Genomic DNA, 12,040 nt, shown 5'->3' with positions numbered 1-12,040 from the left:
TCAATGCTATTGAAAGAAGAGGTTAGGGGCACCTGGGTGGCTCAGTCAGTTAAGCCTCCAACTTCGGCTCAGGTCATGATCTTGTGGTTTGTGGGTTAGAGCCCCTGAGTCAGGCTCTGTGCTGACAGCTCAGAGCCTGAGGCATCCTTCAGATTTTGTGTCTCCCTCTTTCTCTGCCCCTCCCCTGCTTGTACTCTGTCTCTCTCTCAAAAATAAATAAACCTTAAAAAATTTTTTAAAAGGAAGAGTTTATTAAGAGACATGCCATGCCATGTAGGGCTACATTAGGAAGTACCAGGGTCAGTGAGGAGGCAGGAGGAGCAAGAGGAAAGCATAGGCACAAGTCTTTATTGTGGTTTCTGAAAGATGGAATGGGTGAGGCAGGGTAGTAAAGTAGAAACAAGTTTAGAATCAAACAGTTTGAATAATTTCAGCAGACTCTGATCTACAGTGGTGATCTCTAGTTGTTCAGTACCTAGACCTAGGGTGATTTAGAGCAGAGGAAATATTGGCTTGGTGTATGTATGTTACATAAAGGAGGCGGTTGAGGTACAGCTCTGGATTGGTTGGTTTGCATATAAAAAGCATGAGGTACACAAAGTCATTTACTACCTCCAGGAATTAGTCAGCTCAGGGAGGGGCAGTCTTTTCCTATTCAGTAAGACTCCTAAGATGTGAAAGTATCACACATATAGAAAATTAAAACATAATTAAAATGAGTTCAATAGTAAAATTGGCAAGCCAGAAGAGTTGGTGAACTTGAAGACAGAGCAATAGAAATTATCAATATGAACAACAGATGGAAAAGAGATATTTTAAAAAATGAAAAGATCCCCAGGGACCTGTGGGATAGTAACAGAAGACTTAGCATTCATGTTATCAAAGTTTCAGAAGAAGAAAAAGAACACTGAGCTGAAAAATATTTGAAGAAATAATGGCTCAAACTTCTCAGACTTGGAAAGAGACATAAACCTACAGATTTAAGAAACTGAATGTACCCCAAACAGAATAAACTTTTAAAAATTCATATGCAGACATGTCATAATCAAATCTCTGAAAAGAAAAAATGAAGAAAAACTTTTGAAACTAGCCAGAGCCAGAGAGAAACAACGCATTCCCGAGTGGGGAACAATGAATCAAATGACAGCAGATTTCTCCTCAGAAACTTGAAGGACAGAAGGAAGAGGCAAACATTTTCCAAGTTCTGAAAGAAAGGCATTGTCAACTCAGAATTTTTTATCCAGTAAAAAATATCCTTCAAGAAAGAAGGTGANAAAAAAAAAAAAAAAAAAAAACTATACAGATAGAAAGGAAATGCCAATGAAAGGATTTTTGGAACATCATGACTGAAAAAAAGATCAGTGGAATTATATAGATTGCATATTATAGAACATCTCAAAGTGACAAAATTATAGTGACGGAGAATAGATTGGTGGTTGCAAGGGTTAGGGTCAAGAGAAGGTGTGATTATTATTTAAAAGTTTTTTTCTTAATGTTATTTATTTTTGAGAGAGAGGGAAAAAGAGGGAGAAAGAGAGACAGAGCACAGCTGGGGGAGGGGAAGAGAGACAGGGAGACACAGAACCCAAAGCAGGCTCCAAGCTCTGAGTTGTCAGCACAGAGCCCAATGCAACTCGAACTCACGGACTGCAAGATCATGACCTGAGCTGAAGTTGGATGCTTAACTAAACCACCCAAGGTGCCCCAGGAGAAGGTGTGATTATTAAAGTGTAACACAAAGAAGTTTCTTTCTGGTGATATGGTGATAGAATAGTTTGGATCGTATTTGTGGTGATGGTTACAGGAATCCAGGTATGCAGTAAGATTTCAAATTTCACCCTTGGAAAAGAGTGTATGTAAAGAAAGACTGATGAAATCCAAATAAAATCTGTATTTGATTGAACAGCATCATACCAATGTGAATTTCCTGGTTTTGACATTTTACTATGGTTATAGAAAATATTATCATTGGGGCAAGACTGGGTACACAGAAACTCTCTTGTAATATTTTTACAATTTCTTATCCTAAACAGTTTCAAAATAAAATGTTATAATTAAAATAGGACCTATTTTAATGGTTTTTAAAAATTTTAAATTGATAAAGGTAGGATAAGAATAGGTGAATGAAGGATTTGGAGAAAATCAGCAGAACTGGTATAGGATAGATTTTGGTTGGTTCAGTGAGATCATTATTTGCCACACCTCCCACCAATCTATACACACAAATGCACAGGTGCACACTCGCAGACACAAACAAACACAATTATACTCATCTAGATTTTAGTATTTCCCTATTATCCTTTTAGCATTCTCTTTCTAGCCATCTACCTTATTTTTCTGTGCTTAGCATTAGGAAAGATCTGTCAGGAGATCTGACCCATTTAACTCCTCTCTGCACCCCCTTCTGCTTTATCTCCTAACCCTTTCTGAAACCCTTATAGTTCTTGTTAGCATAAAATTCTAACCTTTATTTTTAACAGTTATTTGCCAGCAGCCTACTTAACATTGCAGCATTTACTGAGCCTTATTAAATATGATGGAGTGAGAGGACACAGGCTTGACTCAGAACTAAGTGATGTCAGACAAAGGAGTCACCCTAGAGGTGCCACAATCTCACCACCACATTTCTGATACCCATATGTCCTCTGGAGGGTAGAGGCTGGAGAACTTTTCCATAAAAGTCTGAGGAAATCATAATAGGTGAGTAAGAACTTGGAGGAGGGGAAAATGTGGTAAGAAGATAGCTTTTTTAGGAGAATGTTATCCAGCTCAAATCCTTTGATGATCGTTCAGGCTAGGATTGAGAAAGGATAAGAGAAGTCAAAAAACCAGAAGGAACAGAAAATTTCTTATAGCCAAAGGCTCTATTCCCATCTTGTTCTGAGGCTAGAGGGAAAAGAAGGTCAAGGATGGTAGACCCAGTTCTGAGGCCACTGGGAGAGGGAACAGAGAGAGCTCAGTTGCTGTGGATGACTTTGCGGATCCAGTCTGTATAGTGGGAAACCTTGGTGTAGTAGCCAATATCACCTTTCAAAATACACCCTGCTGACCAAGATAGGATCCCATGGAGCTGATTTTGGCACAGGATTGGGACAGCATCTAATTCCTGTTAGAAAAAGGACAGATAGGTTAGACAGGATGGCCAAAACAAAGATGACCTAGTGTCAAGTCCCTAATGGGGAGGGAGGGCCCAGAATAGAAAGACTTAGGTGATAAGGACTGGGGAAAATGTCTGGTGGACATCTTGGGCCCACCCAATCACTCCTAGGCCACATCAGAGTCAGTTATAAAGAAATAAGAACACTTTGAGATGTTACCACCCTGGCATCTAAGTTCATTCATTATTGGAAGGACACAGTCCTTCCTGGATCCCGTATACCTTGATCTCTTCTTGAATGTAGGGACAGGAAATTAGAAAGGTTGAGGGAGATATGTGGACCCCAAAACAGCCCCAAACTCAAATGGGGCAGAGGGAAAACAGTTACCTTACATGAGTGTATATTCTCCAGAGATGATCCCGCACAGAACATGTTTTCTGTGATTTTAATAGGAATTTGTCTTACAGGGGACTCTTGGCAGCCATCATTAGAAAACCAAAAGACAGTCTGGTTTATTTGTATATCAGGTTCTGTATCTGAGCACATGAGTGTGCAGTGCAGACACATGTGCACACACACACACACACATATACACAGAGGGAGAGAGAGAAAGAGAGAGAAGAGGCTTTGTTTCTCTTTGATTCTTCACATATTTATCTTTCTTTCTTCTCCCCTTCCCTCCCTCTTTTCTGTTATTAATCTCTCGATCATTCAGTGAAAGTAAAAGCCAACATGAAAAGGAACCAGAGAAGAAAAAATAATGAAATGAATAAACCAGGTCTGGTCCCAGTGTTGTAAACTGCATGCCTTGGTCTTGTGTGTACATACTTTTATTGGTGAATGCTTGTCGTTAAGTTTCTAATGAATGAGCCACACTCAGCATCACCAGTAGGATTACCTGCCAATCCCTTACTCACCCAGATGCCCTTTAACCTTCACCTGGGTGATGAATGAGGCAAGAACACTGGATTCCATTAACAGCTATGTTACCAATTTGGGCCTCAATTTCCAAATGAATAAAACTAGAGGTTGAGATATTATAAGTCCTCAGGGCTCTTCCAGCTCTCATAATCTATAGTAATAGTTGTACAATAATCCTCTTTGGTTGGGTACTCAAGGAGCATTAAGAGTCTGTCTTGGGAGGTTACTCACTGGAATTCTTCCATTCCCAGCCCCAGCCAGAGACAGTGCACTTTTCCCCTCTTCTGTCATTTGTGGTATTGGGTAGAATCACCAGTTTGACCTGATCCTGGAGATCTAGGGGATGATTCAGCTTGACGAGCATGAGGTCATGCTCAGCAGAATCCCGAGTAAAATCTGGGTGTTGGACAGTAAGCATGGGTCTTAAGTTTCCCATCTTGTTTTGGAAATTCTCTTTTGAAGCAGCAACGTTTATTTCAAGAAATCTGGAAAAGGCCATGAAGGATTATTAGTAGAAGAAGATGTTTTTCTATTGTTCAACTTGTATCTTTTCTCCCCCAGCTTGCTTTGTGACTTTGCAGGAGTTCCTTCCACAATTTGTCAAGACTTCCATCCCTTGTCTGGCAAATGAGCAATTAATTGCTACTGCAGTTCTATAATTCTTTGATCTGTACCACATTGTATATAGCCTTTTTATTCCAGTTGATTCATCCCCTAGCCCTGGGCTTCCCCAATTCCCTCAGTCTACATTGTCTCACCCACAAATCTAACTCCTAACCACCTAGATCTACTTCCTGCCTCCTTCCAAGAACTTGTCAGGCTTGAGAGCCACTGGGCAAGTCTCTTCAGGGCTGAGCCTCAGTACCCCCTTAGCAATCTCATTGACTAAGGGGGACCACTTCTCCTTCTGAGACCCCTATTACTCACGGTAAGAAGCAGTGGGCTGCAGTGAGAACCCACTGTTTGTGGATCAGGGTCCCCAAACAAGGCTTATATTCTGAATTCAGGAAAACCAAAAAGGTTGGTGCGGTTTTAATGCTCATCTGGTTGAACTGCTGGGCTAATTTTACTTGTGTTGGTGTTGGTATTACAATGATTGCTGTTACCACTGTCAGGGGAAAGGAGAGCAGAATTTTAGAGATAGGTGCAGACCTTCCAGAGGATAAAAGTTTGAAATATTTTATGTGAAAGTGGTTGAAATGGTAAATGTGTTATTGATATAGGAGGTGTTATTGGACCATTCAGGGTCCTTCTGTTAATTTTCCTGTAGACATTCTTCTGAATTTGTATCCTCCTTATTCACTCCTCTTCTCCTGCCTTCCTTCCTCTTGATATTTCTCTATTTTCTTCAACCTTTCTTCCTAGCTGTATAGCAAAATCACATTCTTTTGCCAACACCCACCATCCTTTGTGTCAAGTCTTATTATCTCAGTCAGAACCTTCTCTTGTGCCATGGAGCCAGAGGAAAATCAGTGGGCTGTCGATATCTCTAAGTGTTCTAGGAAACTTCCAATCGCTGGGGTCCTAAATTTTTATCTAAGTAATATATTCTCTACCTACCTTATCTAGACCCATTTCCTACACTTTCCTCCAATATGACCTTTTCAAAATTTAAGCCAAAACAGAAACCTGCACTCACCAGTCACTGTCAGAATGCTGAAGACTAGAAAGAGGCGGTTCATATCTGTGATCTCCATGCTCTCTTTTAGTAAGAAGATCTGGGAAGGGAGTGAACTACAATAAGCCTGATCTCCTGGAAGCTTTGCAAAGGGAGAAATATTAAGGAGGGGTGGGGACATTCAAGGGAGCAAAGTTCTCTGTACCAAAGTAGGATGCCATCAAAGGGAGGAAATATAGCCAGATCAGACCCCATCTCTCTGAAGTGTCTGTCCTCCCATTGTAGTATGGCAAATTTCTCCAAGGTGAAATGCCTGACCACTGAGGGATGGCATATAAACCAAGAGCTTTGCTATACTTTATTAACAAAGAGAAATCTCAACTGGCCAGGTGTGTCTGCCTTATTCCACTGTCTCCAGTAATACTCCAGCTCCCTGGTTCCCTTACATTTACTTACCTGTCCACTTAGTGTGGCTGATCTTCACCTTTCCATGTGACATTTACTGGCCCTCAACTTCAAAATAAACTCCCTCCTCTCTGAGCTACAGATCCCTCTCATCTAACAAGCTGAGTCTTCCCCCATGTCACATTGACTCTTGCCCTAATGTCACACTGGCTCCACCCCATGGCATCCTCTCATGTCACACTGTCCCCATACTATGTCACCCTCCCTCTAACCCCTAGATACCACTGGACCCTCCCTGAAACTTTGCAGAGCCAAGTAGAGGCAGACAGGGCTCAGTATGGTGTTCCCTTGGAATAGAATCAAAGCATACTAAAAAGAATGCATCAGTTGGCTTTTGCTGCATAGACAATTTCTTAAAACTTAGTGGCTTAAAATGAGAGTCAATTATTTGTTCACAATACTGTGGGTTGCCAATTTGGGATGGGCTTAGCTGGACAGCTCTTCTCTCAGCGAGGCTCATTGATGCATCTGTGATCAGCTGGGAGTCAATGGTCCCACAAACATGTCTAGTGCTTGGCTCGTTGTCAGCTTTAGAGTGATGAGGGTAACTAGGCCATGTGTCTATCATCCAACAGGCTAGTCCAGGATAATCTATATGATAGCAGTTGCAAGTTTCCCAATATCAGAAAAATGGTAAACCCCAATGCCCAAATCTTCAAACCTGTGCCTATGTCACATTTGCTAATGTCCCACTGACCAAATCAAGTTGCGTGGCCAACTCAGATTCACAGGGTAGAAAAGAGTCCACTGTTTTGATGGGAGAATCTATAAAATCTTATTATAAGGGCACAGATAGAAGAAGGGGAATAGTTTTTGGTCATTTTTTTTCTTGTCATTTTATCGTGTAAATTTTCAAACAAACAAAAAATTTAAAAGCACTATACCATGAATACTACATCCCTACCACCTATTTTCTTCAGCTAACACTACTATATTTGTGTTATTACATAGCTATCCATCTATAGTTGTGGTTTTTGTTACAGTAGGCCACATACAGGCAACCAACTCTTCACCTTGTTAATCTCCTGCAATCTGGCTTCATCTCCCACCTCACTGACAGCAACTTCTTTTCTCACAGCTGCTGTCCTCACCATAAAGTCCTTAGTTGCTGTAATAGCTTTCAAACTGTACTTCCTTAACAAGCTCTCTCTTTCTCTATCCAGTTTGCCAGATTGATTTTCTTTTTCATTTGTTGTACTCTTGCTTAAAACTTGCAGTGGTTCCTAGTGCCCATTACTTCATGTCTAAACTCCTCTGCTTAGCTGCCAAGGCCCAATACCAGTAATCTGGTATTAATCCATGACTCTGTAGGAATATGACATAATGGGCAGAGTCAGAGTTCCTGGGCAATCTCAAAAGTAGCCTTTGTCCTTGAGAGATCTGTCCGTAAATGTCTCATTTCTCTCTGACCAACTTTAGTGTCTGTATATCCTAACCTCTTTTAAAATTGGCTGTAATCAATGGCTTTTAGGCCTCTTAGCTTGGCCCCACCTGAACATCTCCCATCAGCACCCCATAGGCACCAGTTTCTGCTTTGACCTGGATATCTTCTTCTCCTTGGCTCTTGGGCAAAATCCCTGGACTTTCATTCTTCTATGGTCTCTGTGTCCCTACTGGTGAGTAAGGACTGGCTCCTTCCCCTGGCATTTTGTCAAACAGTGGCCTTGCTTTGAATATATTCTTCTGATTGGCTATTAGTCCTTGGCTATTCTTGCTGGGTTCATATAAGAAAGGATTCTCATCCATCCTCTGATTTGACTATACCCCTCACTATACTGAAGAGTAAGACTTTCTTCCTTATATGTGCTAATTCCTGTCTGGCACCCACTGAGCTCCACTTGTTCAGACTGGGTTTTAAGAAGCCCTCAGATTCCAGTTTGTGTCCACTGTTTCTCCCACCAAAGTGTTCCCTGGTACATTATTTTTCCCTCTTATGTACTATAGACTTTTCACTCTGGGCCAGCTAGCTTATTCAGTATTCTTTTTAAATTTGTTTAATGTTTATTTATTTTTGAGAGAGACAAAGAGAGCAAGCAAGGGGACGGGCAGAGAGAGACGGAGACACAGAATCTGAAGCAGCCTCCAGGCTCTGAGCTGGCTGTCAGCACAGGGCCCGATACGGGGCTCGAACCCACAAACTGTGAGATCATGACCTGAGCCAAAGTCGGAACCTCAACCAACTGAGGCACCCAGGGGACCCTCTTCAGTATTCTTCACATTGATCATTTCCCTACATGCTTCCTTTCGTTCTTTGGCTCACTGAACATTCATATTTGGGGGCATCTACCTAACTCCACCTCTTGTCAGGGAGTCTGCTCTTGCCTACAACCCTTGCTAAGTGGCTTAGGCTTGGATGTCAAAGGGTCAGAGTTTGGGTCTTCTGAGACATCTCCTGGATTAATGTAGCTCTACTTGAGTGCCCAAACCCAGTTCTGCCTAATCTGGGTCTGACCCTTCCACACTCATAGCTCATCCTATCAGACCTTCACATGCTTCTGGATAATCTCAGACTTAAGAAGCTCCATTTACCTGGACATACACTTTCTTGGGATGAACAAGCGAATATCACCTATCTCCTGACTTAAAACTCCCAACAGCCTTCCACACTGACCTGACCTAAAGATAATCTAAGCTCCTTGGCTTGCCTCAGGTCACTTCCTTGAGTGTTAATGGGAAAAGCATTTCCAGATTATGGTCTTTGATACCAAGGATCCAGTACTAGACATCACTGACATGAGATTTAATCTTTTTTCTTTTAAAAGTTTAATATAATGACACACACTCAATTTCACATATTTAAAATCAATGTGCATATTCCCAAAAGATTTCTTAAGCCCTTTTATAACTCCTCCTCTTTCTCTCCAACCTACCATGCTATCATCAGGCAACCACTAATCTCCTTCTGTCACTGTAAGTTAATTTGTATTTTTTAGAATATTAGATAAATATAATCATTACACCACAGTCTTTTTTGATCTAGCTACTTTCACTCAGTATAATTAGTTTGGATTCATACATGCTATTGTGTGACTCTAGAGTTCATTTATTTTTACTGCTGAATAGTATTCCATTGTGTTGATATACCAACACAAAACAAAAAAAAAAATTGTTTACCTATTGATTGATATTATATAATTAAAACATATATACAATTAAAGACTTAATATATGTGGTTCTTTATGTAAGCATATATGTCTTTATGTAAACATAAGCTTCCTCTTCTCTTGGGTTAATAACTAGAGGTGAAATAGATGGATCATATATAGTAAGTGCACATTTAACTTTTAAAGAAACCACCAAATTGTTTTCCAATATTTTGCATTCTCACCAGAGGTGAAAGAGTTACAGTTCCTCTATATCTTCACCAATATTGGTATACTCAGTCTTTTTTAAAAAAAATTTTAATTGAGATATAATTGACATATAACATTGTATTAATTTTAAGTGTACAGTGTGTTCAGTCCTTTTAATTTCAGCTATTCTTCTGTGAAAGCGTTTCATTTCCTTTATGACTAATGATTTTGAACATTTTTTCATGTGCTAATTTGCCATCCATATATCCTCTTTGATAAAGTGTCTGTTCAAATTTTTTGCCCATTTTAAAATTGGATTGAATCATTCCTTATAATTGAGATGTGAAAGGTTTTTAATATATTCTGCTTAACCGACTGAGCCACCCAGGTGCCCCCATGGTTTTTAATATATTCTGGATAGGAGTCCTGCCATACTTCCAGCAGCTGGAAGAATGAACTCCTGTAGATCTATCTACATGCCTCTTCCCTAGACTTACTTATTCCTAATTTTTTAATCTTTCTTCCAAACCCATGACTAAGCAGCTACACTATTCATCACAGGAGTCTTATATTTTAATTTTAGGCTACTTTTATTTCCATACAATGTAGATGACCAGGTGTACCACCAACACTCTTCCAAACACTGCTATCCTCTAGGGCCATCTCTGAATAGGGATTATAATATAGTGGTTCATTTCTGGTTTTGCCATATACCAAGCTGACCCATCTGTATATCAAAACAGGTTTTTTTCTTTTCCATGAAGTAATCATAGGGACTTGCCTGTCCTCCTTTCTACCCGCCCCTCCTCCCCCACCAAAAAAACCCCAACATGACTGTAAACTGAAAGAGAAGCAATGGTGCCATAGTGGTGAGTGAAACAGGAGTCTAAGCCACTAGATATGCAGCTAACTTGACCTCTGTCCCTGTTCATGACTAACCCTAAAAGTACCATTTCCATCTCACTGTGGACTTCTATTGGGCTCACATGACTATGACTTAGGAGATCTGACAGAACATACCCTGTAATGAACAGTTGTGGCTGCATAGCCACCGTATGTCCCAAGATCAGATGTTCCATCTCTACCAGGGCCTAGTAGCACATCAAGAACTATACTTTTAATGATGTCTGCTGCAGATGGTATAACATTATTACAGAACTCTGAAGTATACATAGTGATTCTCTTATTAGGGCTTGCTGTAAATTCTATAAAGTGTCTTTTCCCATCATAGATACCTCTAACAGCACAGATCTGCCAGGCAGTATGGCTTAAGGTCTCTCATGAAGTTTTAAGCAAGATGCTGTCCAGGGCTGCAGTCATCTGAAGGCTTGACTGGGGCTGGAAGATCTGCTTCTGAGATGGCTCATTCACATGGCTTTTAACAGCAAGCCTCAGTTCCTTTCCATATGAATCTCTTTGAAAGGGCTGCTTCAGGGGCACCTGGGTAGCTCAGTCGGTTGAGCGTCTGGCTTCTGCTCAGGTCATGATCTTGTGGTTTGTGGGTTCAAGCCTCGCGTCGGGCTCTGTGCTGGCAGCTAGCTCAGAGCCTGGAGCCTGTTTTGGATTCTGTGTCTCCCTCTCTCTCTGACCCTCCCCTGCTCACACTGTTTCTCTCTCTCTCGGAAATAAAACATTAAAAAAAATTTTTTTTGAAAGGGCTGCTTCAGTATCCTTATCGTATGGTACCTGACCTCCTTCACAGTAAAGTGATCCAAGAGAGAACAAGGAATAAAGCTGTAATATATTAGAAGTTACATATCATCACTTTGGCGATATTTTATTTGTTAGAAGTAAGTCACTAAGGCCAGCCCACACTCAAGGGGACAGGCATTAATCTCTTTCTCTTGAAGGAAGAAATATCAAAAAATTTGTAGGCATACTTAAAAACTACCACACATGGTACCTTCAGTATAGTGGATCATTGTGATGATATGCAGAATGTCCAGGCAGTCCAGGTTCCTTGGGTTATATTGTGACAGAGGGCAAAATATTTAACCCTTGTCAGGACTGTAAATGTCTCTGTCTCATTCTGTCTCATTCATATACTTCTGTTCCTGTTCCTCAATAGCAATAGAAATGAATGTATTTGCTAATCAGTGCAGGGTACCTGAAGCCATATTAATCTGTTACAGCAGAGATGTTACATCTGGTGTGGTAACTACAATCAAGGCAACTGTTTGGTTGACTTTATTATTCCTCAGGATGAGACATTTTTGTAAAGGCCAGACTGGTGAATTAAATGGTGATAAATGAGGGCCATTACCCTGTATTCTTTAGGTCTTAAACAGTAGCATAAAACTCTGCCATTTCCCCCAGGACATGAACAATAGCCTTTAGTTACTATCATGTGAAGGTGCAAATCAGTTTTAGATATTCTGTCTTCCTCACTAATACAACTTTTATCCCACAGTACAAGAAATCATGGGGCACCTGGCTGGCTCAGTTGCTTAAGTGTCTGACTTTAGCTCAGGTCATTATCTCATGGTTTATGAGTTCAAGCCCCACATTAGGCTCTGTGCTGACAGCTCAGAGCCTGGAGCCTTCCGATTCTGTGTCTTCCTCTCTCTCTCTCTCCCTCTCTCTGCCCTTCCCCCGCTCACACTCTGTCTCTCAAAAATAAATATTAAAGTGTTTTTTAAAAAGAA

The 12,040-nt window shown here is 40.7% G+C and overlaps 1 protein-coding gene across 3 annotated transcripts; it reads right to left on the bottom strand.

The window, feature by feature from the left end:
* Positions 1-2,845: 2,845 nt before the first annotated feature.
* LOC144244882 (serine protease 58-like) lies at positions 2,846-11,127 on the bottom strand. 3 transcript variants are annotated; one of them, XM_077780231.1, is made up of 6 exons: positions 6,094-6,249; positions 5,659-5,737; positions 4,947-5,127; positions 4,251-4,504; positions 3,486-3,634; positions 2,846-3,106 (listed from the first exon to the last, which is right to left on the bottom strand). In XM_077780231.1, exons 2-6 carry the CDS (start codon positions 5,714-5,716, stop codon positions 2,957-2,959), a joined length of 792 nt encoding a protein of 263 aa, XP_077636357.1. In that variant the 5' UTR covers positions 5,717-5,737; positions 6,094-6,249; the 3' UTR covers positions 2,846-2,956. The 3 variants fall into 3 exon arrangements, with proteins under 3 accessions (XP_077636357.1, XP_077636359.1, XP_077636358.1); XM_077780233.1 differs by lacking the exons at positions 5,659-5,737; positions 6,094-6,249 and adding an exon at positions 10,631-11,127; XM_077780232.1 differs by lacking the exon at positions 5,659-5,737.
* Between the last annotated feature and the right edge of the window lie 913 nt (positions 11,128-12,040).

Source organism: Crocuta crocuta, unplaced genomic scaffold, assembly GCF_008692635.1.
Source record: "Crocuta crocuta isolate KB4526 unplaced genomic scaffold, BGI_CrCroc_1.0 scaffold38, whole genome shotgun sequence".
NCBI classification, from domain to species: domain Eukaryota; kingdom Metazoa; phylum Chordata; class Mammalia; order Carnivora; family Hyaenidae; genus Crocuta; species Crocuta crocuta.
This window is presented reverse-complemented; position numbering and strand designations above follow the sequence as displayed.

Coding starts and splice junctions, on each gene's coding strand:
- LOC144244882 (XM_077780231.1), bottom strand. CDS start 5,716: ATGGAGATCACAGATATGAACCGCCTCTTTCTAGTCTTCAGCATTCTG. Junction 5,128..5,658: donor CAGCATTCTGACAGTGACTG/GTGAGTGCAGGT, acceptor TTCCCCTGACAG/TGGTAACAGCAATCATTGTA. Junction 3,107..3,485: donor AGAATATACACTCATGTAAG/GTAACTGTTTTC, acceptor TTTTTCTAACAG/GAATTAGATGCTGTCCCAAT.